The sequence below is a fragment of the Drosophila ananassae genome, chromosome 3L (assembly GCF_017639315.1).
Source record: "Drosophila ananassae strain 14024-0371.13 chromosome 3L, ASM1763931v2, whole genome shotgun sequence".
NCBI classification, from domain to species: domain Eukaryota; kingdom Metazoa; phylum Arthropoda; class Insecta; order Diptera; family Drosophilidae; genus Drosophila; species Drosophila ananassae.
Window position 1 is genome coordinate 12145839 of NC_057929.1, and position 25271 is coordinate 12171109.

Consider the following 25271-nt stretch of genomic DNA (forward strand, 5'->3'; position numbering starts at 1 on the left):
CCGGGGATTAACATTTTAAGCGGATCAGATCCAGGTCCAGATCCAGATCCAGATCCGACCCGCCTTTAGCTAATCGATTGATGCTGGGCTGCCCGACTTTCGATGCCAACTCTACTTGTATTTATATTTTTTGTGGCACTCTGGCACTCGGAGTCTGGCTAATTGCCGTCGCTCTGGCTCATGAATATGCATGTGCGGCGGAAATCCTTCTCAGGTGACAACCGCCGGGTCAGGTGGGGGCAGGCGGCCAGCCGTCGCTAGTCTTGCCACTGGGTCCGCTGTTCGCTCCGAGCTACGACTTGTCTTGTGAATGAGACCGAGAAGCGGCCACGACGGCCTCTGTCGCTTCTCCAGAGCCACAAAGCTACAGTTCCGCCTGGGCCAGAAGGGCCGCCATTTTGAATAGACCCTGCGCGCACTCTTCCGCTCTCGTCCTCTCTCCGGCTCTCTATGCTACCTGAGGGGGCGTGGCACGAGATAGACAGCTCGGCTCTCCGGCGCTCAGCGGGGGGCGTTCTGTGGTGCGCAGGTGAGTGTGTGTCTGTGTGCGAGAACGAGAGCCTGTGTGTGAGTGGGTTGACAGGTGAGCAGGTCGGTCCGTTAGACTGGTTTGCGGGTGAGCGGAGCGGCCGCTAGATGGCGCCAGTCGGCCCAAAACTAGAGCCTTTGAGGAGCTCCTTGCAGAAGACCCGACTTGAATTTCCATTCCTGGGCCCATTCCTGGGCTTCATTCCTCTTCTTTTCGCAATCGAGGTTAATTATTTAACACTTCCTCGCAAGCCTGCCCTCCTGCACGCCTCTGGACGTCTTCTGGGCGCAATTGCGAGAACGTAAACAAATCATTACCTTAATTTGTTAGCCACAACTGTTGATTGCGCAGGCCGAAAATAAAGCCCGAACCCGAAAACGAAAACGAGCAGAAGACAAATTACAGGTTCAACAATCAATTTAATAATTGAGACCTTTTGCATTTAATCAACATTATTTAAAACGTCAAAATATTTGCACTTTCCACGGGCAGCCCCCAGAGCCACCCTGCCCCCCATATTTGCATATAAATGCTGTAAGTCTACCGAAAATCCCGTGGGGAGTTGGGGACTGGGAGACGGGGGCTCCAGGCCACGCCTCAATCTCCATCGGGGCCCTAGACCTAGACAAAAGTTGACAAGAAAACCCAAAGGGGGGTGGACCCCCGCCCCGTCGAGGCACAAATTTATGGTATTGGTGCGGTTTCAACACCAGCCTCACGCACACAGTCGCGCAGCCGAGTGCCCGAGACCGGAGAAACACACACTCAGGGAGGGAAACCGGTTGCGAACCACCCGATTGGCGAGGCCGGGCGAGAGCCGCTGCTGGCTGCCACCGGAACAGCCGCGGTCCCGCTCTGGCCAAGGGAGGCCAGGCGGCGGCCGTCCCGCTCGCACACTACAGCCACAGAGCGGCAAAGCGACAGAGCCGTCGAGTCGGGCTGGGAAACTGGAATCTCGCGCAACCGCGCCGCGGATTCGAAACCCAGTCACCTAGTCGTATACGCACTTTGTTCGTGGGCAGTCGTCGCCCTGCCGATCCGCTGAGCCGCCGCCGTCGCAGAACCGCTCCGTCGTTGTAGCGCCGCTAACCGATCACGATCACGATCCCGATTCCGATCCGAAGACCGACTTTGATTTGCTTCGATTCCGTTCTCGATCCGAGCTGAACGCTGGGATACTCCGTCGGGAGGCGCGCTTGTGATTTGCGTTGAGTTTGGTTTTGGTTTCGAGTTGGATTCAAGAATCGCACAAGAGTCGAAAGGCAAAATATGCACAGCCAAGTGAGAAAAGAAAGCTGCTGAGAAAGCCACTGAAAGAAGTGCTAAGAAAGTGCCGAGAATAAGTGTCGGAAAAGTGCCTCGCCAGCCAAAAAGCTGAAAGGATTTACGCGCTCAGAACGCCCCAGAACAGTTCCACGAGTCTGTCCAAAGTTTTTCAAAACACTGTTCATGTGCAGTCAAAACTGAAATCAGAGAACACCCACACCACACACGCGTTCATCCGCCTGCGTCCGCCCAAGTCCAGGATCTAGACTCCACATCCACGTCCACGTCCACGTCCAGGCCGCCAAGAGTTGTGTTTCCGCGCTTGCAGTCCCCGCGAGAAAAAGCCGCCAACATTCTCGATAAAGTGGCCTCGATAGGCGCCAACACGCTCAATTTCACGGATCTAGGGAGCCCCTACGAGGGGCCTCCCAGCACCCCCCAGTCGGGCATGGACGCCCCCGACGCCCCCCACACGCCCAAGTACATGGACGGCGGGAATACGGCGGCCAGTGTAACGCCCGGCGTCAACATTCCCGGAAAGTCCGCCTTCGTCGAGCTGCAGCAGCACGCCGCCGCCGGGTGAGTGTCTCCGGATCGGATCTGGGGGAGAACCAAGTCTGCCCAGCCCAGGGAATGAGTGAAAAAGTGCACCCAGAAACCCAGAAAGTTGCGAAACGGAGCCAGACTTGGCTTCCACTCGCCTCAGTTATCCAAGTTCGATCTAATTGCAAATTAAGTGCCACACCCGAAGGGAAATCGGAGCACTGGAGGCCTCCCTTGTGCCTACAGTTGGAGTGCATTTGTTTTTCGGTTCCAAAAGATACAACACAGAACCAAGCTAGATATGTTAGGGTGGCTGGAGATTAAGTCCTTATTAAACCGTCCAATATACATATGTAGCATTTGCGGATATAGTTTTGAACAACAGTCCTAAGGATGAACTCCAGAAGAGACCAGTATGTTTGGGTTAATGTCAGTCCGTTAAATAGTATGAGTGTTTATCCTAAAGAATCTAATAGCCTAGCCAAGTCTGGAAATCTTCAAACAGCTTGAAATCTCTGGCTAACCCTAATGCTTTATTCTTTTGTGCCCAATCGTATGTGATTCTACAATACTTATTACGCTCATCAAGCTTCGCAGGTTTTCTGAGAGCTCGGGGAGTTGCTCGCGGATGCCGCGGTGGCTCCCTCAAAATATTATTAGTTTTGATTAAGAAAATCACTTCGACTGCATTTCCCGGCTCCAGATCATGCTGGTGCCCGAGCAGGAGCGGAAGCCAAAAATAAATTCAATTAAGTTTAGCTTAATCTGCCGGTCTGTCTGCTAAATAAAGCGCTGCTGCCCCCAGAGGGTCCCCCATTTCTGTGAAACGGCAGTCTACGGGGGTAGAAGCCAGAAGCCGCTACGGAGAGCCACTCCCCTGGCAAACCGTTTGAGTTTTCTGTCCCGCAAATTGTTTTTCCAACGCACGATTCGATTTTTCATTATACATATTTTATTGCATTCTCGGGTTTTGCGGTTTCTCGGGACCCTCCGTGTGCGGTTCCCTGACATTTGTGCGTGTTGGGTTCCTGAGTCTGGAATGGAATGCTTCGCTGATCCGACTCGCCTCTGACTCCGACTCCGACTCCAGGGCAGCCCTCAGGAGTTGTCTCTGTTCTGGCTGCCATATTGCGGGAACTCAACTGTCCGCTGACCGTTGCGGTTTCTGCTGCGTTTCCAGCCGGCTTTCGTTTCCGTGTTCCGTGTTCGGGCCAAGAGAGCATTGAATATTTCATGCAGCTCGTCGTTAGGAGCCCGGGCCAGCACAGAACATAATGCATGGGAACTGGCTCAACTGTTTCGCCTGCTTCGCCGGCAAAGTGTTAACAAAATATTTACCACAAAACGGGGAGCTCTGAGCGGTAGGACAGAAGTAGCTGGCAGAACTAAACAGAAAGTCTGACATTTCTATTGATTTTTGGTTGATATATTAGGCCGCATCTAGTTCGGGGACTCTGGGTTACTTTTCTTCTGGCTTCTGTAAATGAAGTCATGGCAAAAGTTTTGTGAGCCTCTCCTGGCTAGCCTAATTTTTGTTGTGAGAAAAAAAGTTTTCGTTTCGACGCTTTTTGCATTAAACATGAAAGATTTTGGGTTCACTTTTTCCTTTATTTCTGGCTTGAATTTAATAGTGAAAAGTGTAGACTGAACACGCAAGGAGGCACGAGGCCCAGGCCCAGGCCATGTCTCGATTCCCCGTGCACGATTCATTCATATCCTGTACAGTGTTCAGTGTATAGTGTACATACTCTATTTTTACACAGCCCGTATTGATTATTTTCCGTGCATTCTTATCCGGCTTTCAGGTACGGCGGCATTCGGAGCACCTATCAGCATTTCGGGCCGCAGGGCGGCCAGGACTCCGGCTTCCCGAGTCCGCGCAGCGCCCTCGGCTACCCGTTCACGCCCATGCACCAGAACTCCTACTCCGGCTATCACCTCGGCAGCTACGCCCCGCCCTGCGCCAGTCCGCCCAAGGATGGTAAGTTATCCCAGATTACGTAGATTGACTTTGAAGACCTGCGCTCTGCGCACTTCTCGGAGGCCGGAGGCCACCACGGATGGCTCTTTAGTTGGCAGGCCTCTTTGGTTGCTGGGCTTTTTGGAGATCTTCGCCAGCTTCCTTGTCTATTTTTTGGCGACACTCGAGCTCGAGAGCTCGACGCGTTTCAAGAGCCATTGTAGTCGACTCTGGGGACTCTGGGGTTTCTGGGGTTTTGTTTGCTCGTCGACTTCAAGTTCGACTTGTCTCAATTAGGTTTCAGAAAACATTTGTTTTCAGACTTTATGTGTACTCTTGTTACACTCCAATAGCTGTTCTACAATAGGCTTAAGGACACATCACAAGTAATTATATGTCGTTTGTTAGATTGGAAATCCTTTCTATTCATACTATTTTCAGGCGTCGAGCTTTATTTTTGTTCCTTTCTCGAGTGAATTCCTCTAACGAGCATGAAACGCTTTTTGCCTTATCCACGTATGCGCAATTTTCCCATTTTATTTATTTTTTATTTATCTTGTTTTTTGTTTTTTGTGTTCTGTGCTTTATTTTTTTCGGTAATTTTTTCCTAGTCTCTGGCATAATTGCGCGCTTGACTGTGACATTTTGTGGAGCCGTCTCTCGTATTTTGTTGAACAACTTTGTTTTGCTATTTTGATGCGTTTTGGTTGAGCAGTTTCGGTTTCCCGACAGTGGAAAGCAATTCATTTTCCACCCATTGTCGTATCTGTAGAGGCGCACTACAGATGTATCTTTTCGTGACTGTCTCCGACTTTCGTCACCCAGTCGCTACGTGGCCCAGCTAACCTTGGCTGAGAGCGCCCATCAAGTGTCCTAAAGATCCGCAAAACAGCTGATGATTAGAAAGGAAGTCCCAGTCCCAGTGCCAGTCCCAGTCCGAGGCCCAGTCCCGAGCCCAGTTGTGTGTAAATATAATTGCAGTAATTACGCCTTGGCTTGGCGGAGTTAATTGTGCACTCTTTGGAGAACCAGGAGCCGGACTGGCTGACTAATAGAGGCTCCGACTGCCATTTTGGCATTAAGAGTGTGCAGCACGTGCTGCCTGCTCGGGCTCCAAATATATTCGGTGACAAACGCGGCTGTAGATACAGATATGTTCAGAGATACGGATACGGCGGCAGAGCTCCGTATTTGGTGTTTAATAATAGTTTATTTTTGGTGGGCCCGTGTGTTATTTTTTAACGATTAGCTGCAGTCGTCGCTCATTGAACTTGATGGATTTTATGAAGTGTCGACGATGATACGAGTGAGCAGAGTTGGGGAGTGCTTTGAACTTTCGCTTCGAACTCGGCAATTAGCGCTAATTCGCTGACATTTACAAGTTACTTAACGAATCGATCGATAGTGTATCGAAAAAGAACGGAGCTCCGGAATCAGATCACAGACCAGTCCGATTTCTATGCGATGCGGCTGGAATTAATTCAGGTCCATAAATGTAACAGTTTTATGCATTCCAGCCGCCCCGGGAATGTCCTCATAAATATGCAACACACAAAAAAGGGTTAAGTGTTCACCTCGGCCCGGCTCCCCGCTCCATGCTGGCCATAATTTTGCAGCCTAATTATAAATTCATCGTTGCAACGCTGCAATGGCTTGCCATTTACAGCCTCGACTCCCGACTCACCGACTCACTGCCTCACTCACTGTTTGCTCTTTTCGCCTCCTCCTCAGACTTTTCAATCTCGGACAAATGCGAGGACTCCGGCCTCCGCGTCAACGGCAAGGGCAAGAAGATGCGCAAGCCCCGCACCATCTACAGCTCGCTGCAGCTCCAGCAGCTGAACCGCCGCTTCCAGCGCACCCAATACCTGGCCCTGCCCGAGCGGGCGGAGCTGGCGGCGAGTCTGGGCCTCACGCAGACGCAGGTAAGTCTAAACAGCCAAATAATGATATCAGGTTCTAAGCTTTAACCCCCTGAGAGTGTAGCCTTTGAACTATCCTACTCCTCCGTGAGCTCCTGCGCCATCCTTGTGGCCATTTGCAGGCTGCACCCGTGGTTAGTTAGCATTTCCAAAGTGAATTGTTGACATGTCTCTAATGTTGACTGACAAACGAGCAAAGACAATGTAACAATGGCAACCTCCTACGCCTCTGACACAGACACAAGCGCGAGTAGCCTCACACACCCAAGCACCTTACACCACACAACTCCGGGGAACACGCCACACGGGCGTATGTGTAATATTGTAATGTTCTTTTCTCGTTTTTTGTTGCTCCTCCACGTGTGTCAATGTCAATTTTGTGAAAAAGTTTTCAGTTGCCGTTTTTGTTGTCTTTTCGCTAATGCACGCGCTGCTGCCCACGGGCAGGAGCGGGGTCTGGGGTCGGGGTTACTTGCGAGGGCAGAGCATTGTCACTGGCAACACCCACCCCAGTCCCAGCCGCTGCCCCAGTCGCAGTCACAGTCACAGTACCCGTATGTCTAGCTATTCTAGTTTCCAGCGCTCCACTTGATAGTTTTCCAGATGAGCCCCAGAAGAGCTGTGAATGAGTCTCGTGTTTTGAGAAATTTATTGATAGTGGGCGTGGGCTTCCTAATTGAATTAGTGTGCCACAAAGTTCATGTGCTTGCTCAGCGGCCAGAGAAACAGAAACAGAGCCAACCGCCTCGGAAACCCGCCGAGAGAGATAGAGAGGGAGCACCACAATAATGTTGTTGCGAATAAAACTTGTAAAACAAGTCGAAGACCCTCTGCTCCGGCGTGGGTGTTGCTCCAGCCGCGAGTTGTTTATCAAGATACCCGTACATATTTGAATATCCGAAAGGTTGGGGCGGCCGTCTAGGACGGGCGTGCCATACGGCGGCTGTGCAATAAATTCTGCTGCAAGCCCCCGAAACTTGCCGCAGTCACCCTCCCGACAGGCTCTGATTCCCTGGCAGCTGTCAATCGAGTCGGCTAAGCAAATAGCCACGCCCCCTGCCCTGCCGGGGACATAATCGAAATGGTCTATCTCTGCCGCCGGCGGCCGCCGCTCCAAGGGGTTAAGCAGTTGGCCGAAAGCATGAATTTATGAGTGCCTATTGTGTGGGGGAGTGGGGGTCGCCAGGAGCTGCTCTTGGCCGCTTTCGCTTTCCGTTGGCAGTGGCCGGCGGTGTTAATTAAAACCGCCCTCGCCGTTTGGGCAGCGGAAGTTTTTTATTGATTCGGCGAGGGCCAGGACTAGCGCCAAGACTAGGACTAGGGCCAGGAGCAGGGCCTGGGCTAGTACACGCCAATGTTTGAGCCGTGCAAACAAACCATTGTGCTCGGCCCTAAGATTTATGCGTTACACAAACACTAACGCTAAACTGGCGGCAGCTTAATGGCCTTCGGCTGGCGGTTTTGTGGGGCGTGTTATACAATTCGGTTTCTGTGTCTTGGGCCTGAGAGTTTCGCTTGAGCTTCGCCTGACAGCAACTTGTTCTAACACCTGCCGACCTGCCCCTGCCACATGGCGGCAGAAGCAGGTCTTCGCCGGCACTCGAATGAAATTACCCGAATAGTACGCAAAAATATTACCGCAAGTGGAAACGGAGGCACACTGCTGGCTGCTTTACAGCTTTTTTTATAATTATGGTAATTTTATTATGATTTTTCAGCCGCTGCAGCAGAAACCGGTTGCAAGTCGCTAGTCGCTAGTCGCAAGTTGCTGTTGCATCTTTCACTCGGCCACTTGCTGTTCGGCGATTTGAAAGTGCATCCGGTGACTGTTAATGAGCCACAGACTTCTCGGCCAGAAACAGAAACCCATTCCCCATTCGGAAAGCATTCGGAAAACAATCAAGTTTCAATTAGAGCAAGTCCCGGCTGGCTACTGTTCCCGCTCGTCATATCGCCCGACCGTTTTTGGCACCCCTGCTAATTGAATAATTACATAGAACGCTCGAGCGGATTGCCGAAACTTTTCAAGGCCCCCAACCGACTGCAGACTCTGACAGTGTCGGGCATAAGTGTAAGGGCTTTCAACGACTGGTGGCTTTCCTTCTGATCCCAGAATCCGACAGAAATAAAACGAAAAGCCCTCAAAAACCCACCAAGAAGGTAAAATGAAATAAAATAATAAAAAATACTTTTAAACTGCGTGTTTATGAGCTCATATCGGCACATTTTGATCTGGTTCCTCTGCCTCTGCCCTGGGTCTGGCTCGGCTCTGGCTCTTGCTCTGGGTCGGTCCCTTAAGGAGGGCGCAACGCGAAAGCCTCGAAATATTTGTAGGAGGCCACGCTGGCTGAAAACAAAGGATTTGGCAGACGAACTGCCAAAACGGCGCTTGTGGGAGCAGGAGGCCCCAGAACCAGGGGGCGCGCTCTGCGAAAAATGTTCGTACCAGACTCCTTCCGACCCTAGGTGGCCGAGCCACGATGGCCAAGTGGAGCCAGTGCCAACATTTTTCCTTGGACGTGCCACTTTTGGCATGGCCTGTCTTTAAAAATCAACAACGCCTGCTTTATGAGTGTGCTGTGAGCTGCCGTTGCTCTTTCTGCCGTTGTGGCATCGCGAATCTTTGGCAAAAGCTGCTGCTCCGATGACGACGCAAATGCACACGCAGACGGAGACGCATCGCCCACGGTGCACACCTTCGCCTTTGTGGCAGGGCTTCTCTCTGGAGCTGCGGCCGGAGCTGGAGCTGGAACTGAGATAAGTCTGCTCCACCCCTAACTGGATACGTGGCGAACGCTCCGGTATCGCTCCAAAGGTCATGGACTCCGCGGACTCACGGCAGAGGCCGTGCAGAGAAACCCAAAATGATATTTCGCTGGAATTTCAGGCCAAACTCAAAATACTTGTAACAAAAAACTAAAATTAATTTCCACATCAAATGGAAGGCAGCGACGGACAAAAAATTTGCGCGTTTTTTATTGTATTAAGAAAAAACTAGCACAACTTGATTTAAATAATACAAGTGTCTAGTTAGTATCAACGGCTAAGCGAGAAAAAATGAAAAACTGGCTGACCGCATTTAAATGCTCAGCAGCCTCAGCCTGAGCTCACGTTCGTTTATGCTGCGGTCAGCAGCAGCAACAACACTACTAGTAGTACTAGTACTTGTAGCAACAGCAACAGCAACAGCAACATCAGCAGCAACACATCGTATATCAGTGATTGTCTGATTTACGCGGGCAATGTCAATTAAATTATGGCACATAATACAATGTAACTAAACAGCTACACCAGAGCTCGCATCTTAATCGCACGCATATTGCAGCAGCAGACCCTCTAGCAGCAGCAGCAACAGCAACAGCAAGAGCAACACGCTGCTTCCTTGACTCCCTGTGTCGAAATTTTGCACCGCGGCTGGCGCGCAACAGGAACTTTGAATTAAGTTTGATCAGCGCTGATGCTGGTACTACAGTACAGCCGAGTAGCAGTAGCAACACGACAGCAACAGCAACAGCAACGGCAACAGCGACGACAACAAACAAGTTGCCATTAACAATGATGCATGGCCTGAGCGAGAGCCGGAGCGGAGCCAGGCACGGGCTCGTTTCTCAATTTCTCACCAGCGACCTGCCCTCCCCCTCTACGCCCCACGCCTCTACCCCTTCGCTGTCAATCTTTTCTCCACTGACCGCATTTGCATTTTGAAGAGAGCTCAATCTAACGCCAGCCAAAAGATACAACATCTCACAGATATACACACGCTCGAATGTTTACGTGCGTCTTGTGCAATCTTGATTGCAGTTGACATAATTCGCAGGGGCAGGTAGCGATGACAGCCCCGAATTGGCCCACAAAACGTGAATCCAAAGCAGAGAGGCTTAAACGTTAGATGGCCGAAAGATGGTCAGTTCTAGGTGGGCTGGAACTTCCCTCAAAAGACCATCGCAGGATAAAGCCCAGTCCGATAAGCTCTTACAGCTTCCCTTGCCATTGGCATTCGCGGATCGGCCGCACATTCTCCTTTCGGGTGCCACACAGCTTGAGATCCCTGCTGAAAGCCAGTTCCAGCACTCATTCACAATAGTGGCAGCTTTCAAAACTGGTCACAGCCCGAGTGGCTGCCCCATCCGTCAGCGATTCGATCAAAATCGTACGCAACGCTCAGGAAATTACAAAATGCCCATGTCGTCCAGGGGCGGCGGAGGAGGGGGTCGGCAGCCAGCGGCCCGCCAAGTGAGAGTATTCAAATAAATAAATTTTAACGACATCAGCGCATAGTTGGCATACTACATACTACGATATGGCTATTAGCCGTGTAATACGCCTGTGCTTGCGACCGAGATCGTGACCGGGGCAGGACGGGCTAATTGCGGTCTCATTTATTGACACACGGCGGAAAGGTAAACAAGGGACAGCGGCTGGCCGCGGCCAAGGATGCTGCAGATTTCTCTGATGCGATAATAATTATAATTATTATTTCATTGCCCAGCCGGCTTGGCAGTGGATCAACTGGTTTCTATCGAAGGCCTGGCTTGAGATGGTGGGTGGTGGCACTGGCACTGGCGCTGGTCCTGGTCCTCGGCTAGAGCTGGTTTCGTATTTTAATTGGCTCTCAAATTTGCAGATATCGAGCTGAGCTGCACAACCCTTCTGCACTTGCTGCGCGCTCGCAGAATCGCAAATGCGATGCCAATTAGCAGGACTCAAATGTCCTGAAACCCCATCCTCCACGCCGGGCCCTCTATCCGACACCAATTAGTGGGGGAGCGAGCTTCCTAGCGACCCGGGGTGGGGGTGGGAGATCGGAAGCCAACTGGCTTGTCTTTTCCTTCGGGGCTGCCCTCCCCCTCGGCGACAACAATAGCAAGACAACAAACTTTTAACGCTTGGTTACTCCCAGCTCGGCTGGGTTCTTTTTCGTTTTTCACTCTTTTGTGTTTTTCCAGCATTATCGTGATCTCTCTGTGAAACTGCATAGGAAACTGTGTGTAAGCGACAAATAATAGTCAGTTGACCATGATTTCATTTTGCCGACTCAAAAAACAGAGAAAACAAAAAGCAACAAATAATATTTAAATTACGAGCCCCGCACCGCACCGAACCGAACCGAACCAAAACAAACACAGGCTGATACTGAAAGAATGCGCTTATATAAATTGCACAATTAACCGCCACACTTTTTGTTAACGTTTTTCCCCGGGCCATTATCTGGCCGATCTGACCACAGCCATGATTTCACGAGTCGGGGGGTCAGGTCGGACCCTTCATTTAATTTCGAGCCTGCAACTCGGAGCCGAGCCTGGTTAGCCGGGCGGAAAAAGCGTTCCTTCAAATGCGCTTCGATGGGCCTGCTTACCGTGGACAATGGTCATAATTGGGCCATCTAATTGCGGTTTGATGGGAGCGTAATTGAAAGTGCACCTGCTGGAAGTTCCTTTCCCAGACTCTATGGTGGATCCCCCATTTCTCCGTACTGCCTTCCCGTTCTACTGCTGCATACTTTGTTCGGAGGAATCACATTAATATTAAACGAGTTTTGGGACTTCCCCAGCTAATAGCTGCCAGATACAGCTACCAGCTACCAGAGTGTAGCTGAAACCTGACTTGGCCGAAAAAGAGAAAAGAGTTAGTTAGTCACAGACTAGAGCTAATGACACAAACTAGCCAAAGTGAGGAATTATGTTTACTGTCACTTGCCGTTCAGCCCCGAAAGGCGAGAGGCGAAGCTGGGCTTGTGACTAATATTTTTCGGCGACTGTAGAATGCAAGTCTGGCTTACACGCCCCCCGCCCAACCACATGCCTCGAAGTGCACATGAGTCGCTGTTATTGTTTTTGTATCTGCTAGAATCTCACCTTGACAATTGCTGATCAAATGCTGCCGCCGATTTATTGTTGAACAATTTTTGTACGTCAGCTATTGCTGCTGCTGGTGGCTGCTAGCTTTTAGATTTTTTCATCATAACTCTCTGCTGCGACTGATGGATTACAAAAGCTAAACTGAGTCAGTGTTTCAGCAGCCGAACAGCTAAACAGCTAAACAGCCAAACAGCCAAGCTGCCGCGAATTAGAATTACAAAATTCAAGGCTTTGCAGGTGAATCAAAAAAGCAAATTCTCATTGCATGCCAGTCGTCAGTCAGAACAACTTTGAACGTTGCTTTGGGGCGTTTTTATATATTTTTTTTATTTTGCAGCTTTCAGCTTTTTCAGCGATCAGTTGTTAGCCAGTTCGGACGGTTCGGTCGCTGTTGTTGTTCGGCTTTCAATAGTTTCGCAGCGAAACATGGGAACAGTTTCCGGATTTGACGACAGCACTTCGTTGCACAATGGTATCCGAAACCGATACTGAGTACTGAATCCCATTCGGAATCTGAATCTGATGCTGACTGGCCTAGCCTGGCCGGATGAACGTCATCCCAGCTGATATTCCCAGCCGGGCCGGCAGCTCGTTAATTCTTTCTCCGAAACACTGGGCGCCCGAAATGGCAACAAGCATTTCTCTTCGGGCCGGCTAAGCACTAATTGAGTTAGTAAAATACTCGATTTGTCCTTGGCTCCGGCTAGCTTTGGCAGTTGGCATGCGGCTGCACATGTCGCTCGTTTTAGCCAGAATCTCAGCCAGGTCTCTGACTCCGTTACCAGTCTAGAGCTCTAGAGCTAACAACATAATCAGATTGATTTTGAGCCCGGCTCGGGTCGAAAGCCACTCCGAAAGCTGGACCAAAAGCTGGTGAAATGCGGCGACAGGCGATTGAGCAATCATCCGCATGTCTATATAGAAATTAGATCGATATCTTTATTTATACGCGGCGACTGCAGCGAGCTGCATACACATGTAGTCAGTGCATCGATGTCTGCTAAATTGTTTCACTCGTCGCTCCGACGAGTCTCATTCTCATTAACGGCAGCCGGCATCCGTCGTTCCAGTCCAGCATCCATCGTCCGAGTTAATTGCTATTAGATGACCATAGAACGAGGATGGGCTTCTCCATCCCCAGCTTCAGCTTCAGCTCCAGCTTCAAGCTTCGACTTCTGCTCAAGCCCGTCTTATATAAACAGCACTGGTAGCCCGGCCTTGCTTAATTGCATATTTATTGTTTATTAAGCAGACTTTTTCCACCGCCGGCGGTGGCCAGCTCATAACTGGCCGGGCGGCCAGCCCCTACTCCGGTCTCGGGCCTCCGCTCATCTCATTCACTTTTTACGCACTGCCCATACACTGTATATGCATAAATTAATGAATCCGATCGCTGGAGCGATCGCTGCGAGCTTCATTCATGGCCTCTATGGCCCGGTCTATGTCCCGGCCCCATTGATAAAGATCAATCGCATAGCAATGGGACACATGCGGACACAACGTGCAGTGGCCCCCAAGGGGAAAAGCGCACTGGAGGTGCCCAAAATGGTCAGCCGGCTGCATAGCTGCATGCTTTGCATCCCAATGCCACTGAGCTCCACTGGGCTCCAGTGAGGCCCACTGAACTTTGAAGTTCCATTTCGCATCAAGAGCCACTTAATACGAAGCTAATAGCTAATAGTATTTGTCATTTATTGATCTCTTATCCGCAATCTCCCCACTGCGGAGCATCATTAGAGCTCGAGCGAACTGCGATGCTAGGTAGCACAGTAGCTGACCCCGACGAGCTGGCACAAGTTCACGGGTTCCGGCGGGTCAGAAAGCTGGCCACGTGTTGCAGCTTCACTCTGGTGCCGCATCGATTTGCTTTCAATTTGTTTGGCCTGCCACGGCCCGGCCCGGATCGGTCCAGCCTGGCCTGGGCTGGACTGGCTCGAATCTCCGATCTGGCCGGTGTTAACTTGCGTTCATTTGGGGAGCTGGGGCTAGAGCTGGGGAGCTGCCAGAGCCGAGGCTGTGGAGCGGATTCAAGGCGTTGTTGCGTTTTGCTGGCCTTGAAGCCTTGGAGCGTTTTTTGTTGAAACTCTGTTGCTGCCGCTTTCCTTTCTACTGTTTTCGGTTTTCGGGTTTCGTTCGTTTCGTTTTTTTCGGGAAGGCGTTGCCCAAAACAGCCCGCAACGATTTTATTTGGAAATCACTTTGGGATGCAGCTGAGGTTTCTGTTTGCTCTGTTCAGCTCGCGCCCTCTCGCTCCCGCTCCCGCTCCCTCCCCGCCTGCGCCGCGCTCGCCGTCTCTTTCCCGCCCTTCGAGTTGCTAACAAGAACGAAAGACTTAAGCAGCGAACTTGAAATGACTTTAGCATGCGGCGGCGTTGGCTTTAATGAGCTGAAAGTTGAAGCTGCGACTGAGGATGAGGCTGGGGCTTAAGGAGTACGTAGTGAGGAGACTTTGGCGGAGTGTGCGTGACACTTGACTCTAGGGCAGGTCCGCGGGAAACACGAAAAAAAACCTTTTCAAAAGAAAAACTTTTTGTATCGTTTCTTTTTTTTTTTTTTTTGCCACGACATGGCATTGTTGTATATGTTTCGAAGTCATTGCCTGCCTAGCGGCGGTTGTTGTTACTTTTCTGTTTCTGCTGCATTCAAAATTATAAACAAATTTTTTGCTGCCGCTGTTGCCGTTGCGCTGTTGTTGCTGCCGTGGAGCGTATAACAACAAACAATCGCATGCAATGTACAAATTTTCCAAGCACAATGAAAAACGCCACCGCTACCGACAGCGGCAGTGGCAGCGGCAGCAGCAACAACAATGCGGAGAGTTTATAATAACAATAATAAAATGAAAATGCTACGGCCGGCAAGTTGCGTAATCCGTCAACCATGGCAGTCAAAAGAGCATGGCAGGAGAGGGGGCTCCGGCTGGGGAGGCGGGGGGTTTGGGAACAGAAGCGGCAGAAACCGCTGAAGAAATATGCTGATGTTGTGCTTGGAGGACTTGTGGAAGGGGGAGTGGGAGGATGGGAGCTGGGAGTACATGGGAGGCGGTATCGTCTTCTTCTGCTTTTCGGGGGTGGGCCTCCAAAGCACGCAACAGCCACAGGCATCTGCTGCAGCTGCATCGGCAACAGCAACAGCAACACTCGGCAAACAGAAGGTCTCGAAACAAACGCTCCACAAAGTATTGATGTAGAAATTGATGTAGAATTTTCGCAAAACACCTTTTCAGCCACAGAGAAATATATATCTTTTCAGTTAGTTTTTTGCTTTTACTTTTGAGTTGGCTTTTTTGTTGTCCGGAGATAAAATCATCATAAACATGGGCTTACCGGAGAGCAACAGCAACAGCAGCAGAACAGCAACAAAATCAAAAGTGCCACGCGGCTGTTGCTTTTTTATGAATGACTGACCGACAGAGCGACGCTGAGTGAGTTATACTGGCCGAAAGCACTTGTTGCGCCAACAAACTTGTACAGCAGCTTCACTACCAACAGCAACAGCAGCAACAGCAACAGCGATAGCAACAACAACGCTACTTGCCGTCGCCGGCTGTTGACGAACAACTTCAGCGACAAGATCATAAATCAAAATTTTATTTTATTTCGCGCAGCAGCTCAGATTTGAACCTCTCTCTTTCTATCGTCTATTTAAATTTTTATGGTTTTTGGTGTTTTTTGCTTTGTTTTTACGATTTTTCTCTTGTGCATAAATTAAAATCGGCGCGCGGGTTGCACGCGTTTTGCTGGCGATTGCAGCGCGATTAAAACCGTTCGGTCGGCCGGCGCGTGCGGCAGTCGCCGAAAGGAAAGTTGTTGGCCATAAAAGCTGGATAAACGGTTTGAACGAAAGTGATCGGGCTAATGAAAATCAGGGACATGTGCTCACGTATGTGCTTTAGATTTTCTGCCGCATTTGGCGCCTGCCGATCGATAATCGCTTGGGCCTGCAATCGCAGATCCTGGCCATTAATCAGCGGCTAAGACAATGCTCGTGTCGCTCTCAGGCTGTTCTTCGATCGCCAGTATAACTCAAAGCCACCGAGCCAACCAGCCACCGAGGAAAAAAGAAGCCGCCGAAAATTGTTTTCATGTCGACCGCTTAGGGGCAGCAAATTGAAATTTCTCGCACCAAAAATGTGCAGCAAAAATGCTAAAATCTTGTTGCACGGAATTTATGAATGAAAACCAAAGCAGCGGCAGCCGCTGCGGAGGAACATAACAAGCTACAAGCTGAGAACAATGAGGGGAAAATCCCGGCTCCGCTTGGTAGCCATAAATTTGTGGCAGCAACTGTGACTACAAAACTGAGACCGTTTCGTGGCAAGCCATTTGCTGTTTTTGTTGCTGCCGCAAGGAAAAGCTATAAACATTTTTTCTGCCTTTTAGTCAGACCTTGTTGGCGGGTCGCGATGGAAATGCATTTGCCGAAGTCTCCAGTCCACGTCAGAGGAAGAACTTTGGATACCCTCATGAACTTTGGAATTAAGTGATTCCTGAACTCTATGAGTGCTCCATGGTGCTGCCAATCTGAAAGACAGAGACGTTAGACAACATTTTGCTCGACTGATTAGAGTATTAGAGAGTTGGTCCTCCCCCCACTCATGAGTCGGATGACTCAGTCTCCACGGGAGGTGGACACTCTCCCATGGTCCGCTTTTGGGCGGCGTCGACTGTCATTAAGCCAAGGCATCTGTGTCCGAGGCGTCTTCAGTGTTTACCTAAGTTACCTGTGTCCCCCGGCTCGGTCGGCTAATAAAGTCGTAAGTTTTGGGGTGTAGGGTCGGGATCCTCCCCGTAGTTTCAACTTGGCAGGAGGCGTGTGGCTTGTTGGTTTATGATTTACCAGTGAAAAGCCGAAAACCCGGCTGACTTACAGCTTTTCCGTGAAAAGCGAAAAACTCTGGTCCGCGCCAAAGCTCCCACACAAATCAATCGATGGGCTGGAGCTGGAGCTGGACCTCGGGTTGGCGCGGCTTTTCTGTTCGATCAGCTTATCGTTTTCCCACGTTTTAAATGCTCACCTGTCAAACGAATTAGAGCCTGGCCGGTGCCTGGGACACATTTGGCAATGCCCCGGAGAACCAGTTGTGGCCAGTGTACGCAGGTGTCCCCCCCGAGTGCCCCCATGACTGAGCTCTTTCCGAGTTAGTTTTATCGCTCCAACGGCGGCAGCTCGCAATTAGAAAGCCCGAGTCGGCAGTATCCACTGGAGATGGATGTTGTGGAAGCGTCATAAAACCCATCTGAAATCTGCAAACTGCCCCTGACTCCGTCCAGACTCTCCGCTAGACATCAATTCAGTGCTCAGTGCGTTCGGCTGCATAAATTATATGCCAAGTGACAGATTGCGGAAGCGATCAAGCAAGTGTTGCGGCTCCGACCATCTGACTATCGAGTCGCAGTCCAAGTCGCAGTCCCAGTCGAAGTAGGTTAAAAGGATAAAGATGAATACTCGGTCGGTCCGGTGTGGTTGCCACGGTGACATGCTAATTTCTCGCCGTTTCTGTTTCTTGCCATATTTGTCCATATGAAAGTGGTACAGAAACAGAAACTCCGGCTCGCAGAGGGGACACCATAAGGCTGATTGACATTTGACAGGCTGTCCGTCTCCGTCTCCGATCGAAAGACACTTTTACTTTCAGGCTCGCTTTTTGTGGCCAGGGTTGCTTGCAACTCTTTGCCTGCAAAAAGCCGACAATTGAAAGGCTGCTGGCCATTAGTTTTGACATTTGCTCAGCTTTGTGATTCGGCAAAATCAGAATCAAACACCTAGTTTCCAGTGGCGAAGCGCCTGATTAAAATATATTTTAAACGGCAGGGGCACTCATTACGGCTATTTATTTTTGGGCAGAACCTCGACAATATTTTATCATTGGGCGCAGATTTCTCGCATGACCTGCCTTGCGTAACGTCTGGAGGGAAAAAAGCGCGTTTGAGGGAAGCAGATTTCGGGTAAAGAGTCTCAGCAGCTCTATGTAAGGTCTCGATCAGCGGTAGTGCTTCGAAGGATAGGATGGTGATCAGCTCATCCCTTTCTCAGGCTTTGACCTACCCAGATGGAGAATCAGATTGCGTCTCACCTCTCTGAAGGTGCCAGATCCAGTCAGACAAAACGCTTCGCGGTTCATTGGGCGCCAAATGAAAATGAAATTCGCTTTTGAATTTCGGCTACTGTGGACTGGGAGCTACTGGGCCAATGTCAAAGATCCGACAGTGGACTAGACTAGCTCGTTCCACGCTCAATTCTGGTAGCTATCGGGTAATTGAAATCGATGTGTGGAATGTACATAAAAGCCGAGTCTCCTCAGTTTTATGTTTGAACAGCGAAGAAAAAACAGCCAAATATACGTAAAAAGCAGCAAAGTCAGTGAAATTCGCTAGAGCGGCGCTACAAAAATCCAACCAACCGCGAAGAACGACCTTGAGCAAGTCTGGCTCGCCAGGCGGGTTTGTTAGTACATATAGATAGCTGTTTCTATATACTACTGGTGTACTATAGGTATATGGATGAAGCTCTGATGGAGTGATGTATGGACGCCATGGCAGAGTCAACGTGCGAGATTGCAACCCGCAGATACTCGGAAAGTGCGCATAAACGGCATTAGATACGCGCTGTTACTTGTATCTTGCATCTATATTTATACACCAGCCTGACTCAGAGGCTCGGATTCGGAGCTGGCTTTCAAAGTGAAGTGCTCGCCGTGCTCACAGCTCAGCGCACAATTAGTTCTACGAGCAGCTGGGGCCGTGTATCTGAAGCTCTGAAACTGAAAGTATCTGCGCGATACATTTCGGCTGCCTCCAGTCGCTTCAAGTGTTTGCTTTGCATTCGTCCCGCGGCACTAGCTTCGCGGCGGTGAGTGATGAAATAGGTTTTTGGAGCTGCACCGCCGAATGCGAGTATCTCTCAGATACCTGCCGCCGCACATGTGTCGCACGCTGCCAAAATCCATAGTTTATAGAGCCATTTTCCTGCCAGCCGCTTTTCAAGAGCGTTCACTCTTAATTTCAACTGAAAAGCTGTTTGAAAAGCTGCCAACGCCGCCAGCAGTATCTGCGGACAGTAAACGTATCTGTTAGCTAAGGATGCTGTCGTTTTGCATTAGTTCTCTCTAATCTCTGATCTCTAATCCGCACTACTTATGCTAATCCATGAACCCCCGCGCTCTCCATTGCAGGTGAAAATCTGGTTCCAGAACCGACGCTCCAAGTACAAAAAGATGATGAAGGCGGCCCAGGGACCGGGCACCAACAGCGGCATGCCCCTCGGCGGAGGAGGGCCCAATCCCGGCCAGCACAGTCCCAATCAAATGCACAGTGGTAAGTCCATTCGCTTATGACTCCCAACGAACTCATCCCTCAGTTCCTATCCTATTTTCAGGCGGTAATAACGGCGGTGGCTCCAACAGCGGCTCACCCTCACATTATCTACCTCCCGGACATAGTCCAACGCCATCGAGTACTCCTGTGTCCGAGCTTTCGCCTGGTAGGTCTAATATCTTCCTCAATCCCTGAATCTGTGTAACGAATAGTCTCCTCTCCCGCCTCCGCAGAATTCCCACCAACGGGTCTCAGTCCGCCCACGCAAGCGCCGTGGGACCAGAAGCCGCACTGGATCGACCACAAGCCACCGCCCCAGATGACGCCCCAGCCACCGCATCCGGCGGCAGCGGCGCTACATCCGCAGTCGCACCACCACAACCCGCCGCCCCAGATGGGTGGCTACGTGCCCCAGTACTGGTACCAGCCCGAGACGAATCCCTCATTAGTGACGTGAGTAGTCGTGACCTCCTGCCTCCTGCACCTTGGCTGAGACTTCAATCTAATCCCTTCCGCTTCCCCCGCTTTTTCCAAATCCGTAGGGTGTGGCCGGCGGTCTAACAGCATCCGAATCAGCTGCCCTCGGCTGCCTGGAGCCTAGAGCACCTGGAGCACCTGGAGCAGCAGCATCCCCTCCAGCAGCCCCCCTGCCCGGACCTGGGGCTGGACCACCAGCAGCAGTACCTGCTCCAGGGGGGCGGCGGGCCAGTACATCCGCACGCGATATCTTAGCCAATACGAACCATGATAGCAACTGTAAAATACACATGAAAAAACCTATTGACATACAAGGCTGGCAAAGAGCTGGCAAGTGGCAAGTCGAGTGGCAAGCAAACATTTTGTACATTTTAAAATTGATCTACATTTACACAACGTGAATAAAGTCGTTCTAAAATAGAGTCTAGCTAAGAACAAACCCAACACAAACACGAGGAGACCATTCTTGAGCCGGAATACATTCCTCCACCACAAGAGCAGCAATGAGAGTATGAAACGTGTCCTTTAATTCGGTTAATTTAGCGAAATAACTATGTATAATATATCTATATTAAATACCTATGTGTAGTGAGCAAACCACAAATATGAAATACGTAAAATACAAAACATAAATAAATACAAATAAATCGAAAATCAGCTGTTGATCTTAAAAGAGTTTCTTTTCCAATGCTCTTTAAACCTTGAATGTTTCAAAGGAGCAACAAAATCAGTAAAATCAGATCTCAAATGCAAAAGAATAATCCTCTAGAGTTTGATATTTTTTTTCTCGTTTTTAACGCCCAATTATTTGATTAAAAGCACCTTAAATTCGCTCTCTTATGTGCAATATGTAATTTTATTTCACGAGTTTTCCGCATTTGTCTTGAAATCAAGCTCCTAGGAAGACAGGGTCCTGGGAGGAATTGTACATTTTTGTATAGAAAACACTAGAGCTAAACATCTAAGATCATGCATAGAGTCCTTCCTCGCTTCAGAATCCCTGTTCAGAATCCAATCACACTGAAATCCAATGTCGAAGTCGCACTCGGCGCTCTGAGCTTGCTTTAGCTGTAATTATGGTTTAAAACATACTCTAGTTTAAGCGGTAATTAGTGCGTGTGTTTCACTCTAGTTTAATTTACAACAACACCAATACAAGCAGCAACAACAACAAGAGAAACAGCAGCAAAACCATAACAACAACCTAAAATAATAATAAATTAATTGATAGTTTAACAACTACTCTGCGTGTGCGTGTGTGAATGCCTGTCTGTGGAGCTGTAAGTGTGTGTACATTGATAAAGAAGAATTAATTAAAATTAAAACAAACAAATAAATAAAAAGTAACATTCAAAGAACACAAATCTATATAGAACCCGAGCGTAAGAACAAGAACCTTATGTGCTAGCATTTAATTAATTAGTTTTAATCTAGAAAATGGCAAACACAAATCACAGAAGAAGCCTAGCGATCCCTCCCGATGTCCTTCCCCTCCCCACCCCTCCTATTTGATTTCTAGTAATATATGTAATTTTCAAATCAAATCAAATCAAACAAAGAAAAAAGCCAGAAAACTCAATAAAAAGTAAAGAAATTAAAAGTCAAAAAGCGAATTGTTTCGGAGCGGGGGAGGCCACTTTCAGGGACATTGGCTGTTGTTTCGGAAGGATAACGAGGGCTGGCGGCAGGGAGCGGCGGGGAGGAGCGGGGAGGCATTAATGCATTACACTTGAAAAAGTTAAGCGGCGCGAGATCTGCCAGTGTGAGTGCCCACAGCGAGTGTATCTGCCAGTGTGGAAGTGCGGAAGGAAGCTGTTCCATTAATCATAAAGGAACGCCACAGGATGTGCTTGAGTCGGGCGGGCTTTTACAGGCTCAATGAATGGTTCCATTATGTCCTCGAGGCGACACCGTTTCGCAGGACTATCTGCGAGTGTCTGAGTCCTGGGAAGGAGGCAGTCGGCAGGCGACAGCCGGATGCGTCAGATACAAAAGCTTTAAGCGAGCAAGTTGGCATATGTAGCCCTTTAATTAGCTGATGGAACAACCAAAAACAAAAGGCCCAGCTAAGATACATAATAAACAAGTCCTGTTCGACTCATCTCGATCGATTCTGAAGACATCTCAAGCCTGGCAGAGTCAATCACCGCTGGATTTGCTGAGGGCTCTTCAGGGCAAAAACGATGCGAGACAGGCCTCAAGGCAGCCTTCAGGTGCTGCTCACTATGTTGCGGGCTTGTGCCTGTCCGGCCTCATTAAATCAACACCTCTCCGACCCGGCCGAAACACAATGGCCTGGCCCGACCGGCCCGAGGAATGCCAGCTCGCGGAGCACTTTGCATTTGCGAGCGCTTTTTGCGATTTCAATTTAAAATTTCAGCCGAGAATTCAGCGGACTCGGACCCAGTGGCTTCTAATTGGGGGCGACGTGGCAGTAGCCGGGGCGAGGGAGTCCAGCTAGGACTGTACTTAGAGTGTTTACATAAATTAGCAGCGGCCAGCAGGTAGGAGCAGCAGAAGCAGCAGCAGTTCAGAGGCTGAGGCACAGAGCCAGCAGCCAGAAGCCAGAAGCCAGAGAATCCAGGAATTTCCTTGTAAAAATGACGCATACCAAACTTAGACACAACGGGGACATCCAGCGTTTCTTGGCTGTCATTCGACTGCCTGCGTTCCGAAAACACAGCAAGGTCCGTGTCAACGCCAAGTCCCAGATCCCAGCTCTCAGCTCGCAGTTCCCAGTTCCAGCTTCGGATTCAGCTCAAGCTCCAAGCCGAAATTGGTAGTGGTGCGTCCTCTCGTTCAATAAATAACAGCCAGTCAGCGGGGGAAAATAAAAAAGAGCAGAGGAGCAGTTGAAGTTATTTGTGAAATTTATCCGTCAAAGTCGCGGCCTGGTCCTGGTCCTGGTTCTGCTTCAGGTTCAGTGTCTGTTTCTGATTCTGGGGCTCTGGGATGCTCCACAGCCAGGCACAGCCCCAAACAGAAGCCAAAACCCAGGCCAGACATTGGGTCTTTGGCGTAAAACTTGAAAAGCGTTCCTTTCATGGCTTTGGCCCATTGTCTTGAGCCCGGCTACTGGTCATGCATAGCTCCCTTCCGATCCTATCCCTTCCGATCCACTCTGAGCCCCCGCCTCCTGCCGAGCTGCATTCCTGCGCACCGTCCTCGCGGAATGATGAACGATGTGTCGCTGATGACCTGATCAAAGTGGAGCATCTGCACGCATATCGATTGCAGAGCACTGGACCAAGCCACAGCCACAGCCCAAAACCAGAAGCCAAAGCCAAAACAAAGCCCAAAGTTCTTTTTCAGAGGCTCCAAGGATGCTGAAGCTCCCGTAGCTCTGGTAGCTCTGGTGGCTCCGGTAGCTCCCGTAGCTGTGTTGCAATGTTCATGGGGACATGACATTTTTTGTCGTACCGTTTGCTAAAATAACTTTGTTAAGATTTTTGCAACTCGCTTTGGGCTTTGCTGGCCTTTGAATCGAGCCAGGCCCGATCGAAAAACAGTCCGAAAAAACGAAAGGAATCAGGGACAAATTTGATGTGGCAGGCAGGGCGGGGCAGGGACTCACCGGACTCGCAGAAACTGCATTTTCAATGAGGCAGCATAAATCTTGGCCCGAACAGAGCGGCAGAGTAGTCGCTTGGCTGTCGCTGACCGATTTTATGACAAATGTATTTTATGAACTGTCAAAATAGGTGTTGAAAATGAATTAATTTGCCTCGCTGGCACTCTCTGACTGACATTTGGCGGCAACATCAGACTCGTACTGCGTAAGGTCGGCTGGCACATGTAACGGAGGTGCGGAGTGGCGGGCCTGCAGAGTTTCGGAGTGGGTTTGTGTAACCGAGACCCCGGATAAGTCGGGCACTTCAGCTGCGCCTGCGCAGAGCTGCGAAACCCGAAACTGGCAATTACGCCTGGCCCGCTTTTTATTTTGGCCTAGCCGAGTGTCTCTCGATTGTCGCGCATTCACGAATCCGCTAATTTAATCAGCCGGGGCGTGGCAGGAGGCACGTGACAAGCGGCAGGCGGCAGCTGCCCGGTAACGGCGAAAATGCCGCCCTAATGCCGATCTAATCAAGTTCATGTTGCCTATTTTCCAGGGTCGCGGGTCGGTTAAAGTGGAGTGGGTGGGGAAGCGGCAAAGTCCATCTGCAAGTCGAGGAAGTGCAACTTATATCTGGATTTTATTGCGACACATTTTCAGCCAACTGCACTGGCCCGAATGCCTATTCTGTGCAACCTAATCTTTTATTTATGGCGACTGACATTAGAGGGGGCTGCGCAGCATACGATTACCGGTGAGTGATCGGAGTGATCGGGTGACGTTTTCATAAATACATAAATAAATGTTAAGGAGTGCAGGCCAAGTGCAGCCAGTTGCGAGGCTTTCCCAGGCGTGAAACGCGTTTCTGTTTTCTGCTTTCTGTCCCCGACGCAGCCTCATGTTTAATGCGAAAGTGGCCAAGATCAGGAGCAGGCCAGAGGGAAGCAGGCAACAGGCAGGAGGAGCTGGATGTGTTGGCCGCGACACCTAACACCAGTCACCAGTCAGCTGCCTAGCCGGGCTCTGGGGACAGCGCACTCTGGCATACGCAATAAACACATTAACGCGTTATTTAGTTGTCAACATGGCCAGGAAGCTGGCTTTGATTCCGGCCGCGCAGAAATGCCTCCATCTGCCAGGCACTATCTGCCTAAATTAACGAAACTTCACCCTTTGGCTTGGCCAGCCCGTATGCATGCTCCGAAATGCTTCAAATTCTCGCCAATTGTGGGTGTCCCCTGCTCCTTCTCCCTCTCGATCGGTGGATGACAAAGGAGCTGCTCCGGCCGACGGGAAACAATGGACTGCTCGTCTGGATTGCGTCAAGTGGCAAGGCCCGAGTTCCCAGATCCCAGATCCCCTATCCAGTTGCCCCTTTCCAGTGCCCAGTGCCCAGCTCTCTCCGATTCCCAGCTTTGCAAGCCAAAAGTGCCGCATCATCCGCCTGGCTTGAGACCGGGTGAGCTGGGGATATGTCATAAATTGATTGACCCAAGTGCTGGTCCAGCTCTTGGTGGGGAACTGTCTCCACCGTCTCCGCCGAGGCTCACAGAACTGATTTATGATTATTTCGCAGACAATTAAGACAAATAAAACGCAGCAACAAGCCAAATTCAATTAAATCCATTAACGGGGGAGCCTACGCCTCTGTATTGTTTGGTGCTGAGTCCCACAGTCTGGACAGTCTGGGGATCCGAAAAAGAAAGAAATCCCGCCGCTTCTCGGCCTCGGTCGCCGCCTCGCACTCCCCCTTTCTCCTAACCGCAACAGCACAAAAGGGAACGGAGCGGCTTGACCTCTGGAGGTCAATTAAATTGACTCGATTTGCGGACAACTGCCGAGCGGCG

General features: G+C 50.1%; 1 protein-coding gene across 1 annotated transcript; it reads left to right on the plus strand.

Annotated features, from left to right (window-relative positions):
- The first annotated feature begins 1487 nt into the window (after nt 1-1487).
- LOC6496185 (homeotic protein distal-less) lies at nt 1488-21479 on the plus strand. Its single transcript, XM_001960364.4, has 7 exons — nt 1488-2374; nt 4144-4319; nt 6030-6223; nt 19253-19394; nt 19456-19560; nt 19628-19847; nt 19937-21479. The coding sequence occupies exons 1-7, from the start codon at nt 2244-2246 to the stop codon at nt 19953-19955; spliced, it is 987 nt and encodes a 328-aa protein (XP_001960400.2). The 5' UTR covers nt 1488-2243; the 3' UTR covers nt 19956-21479.
- Nucleotides 21480-25271: the final 3792 nt, after the last annotated feature.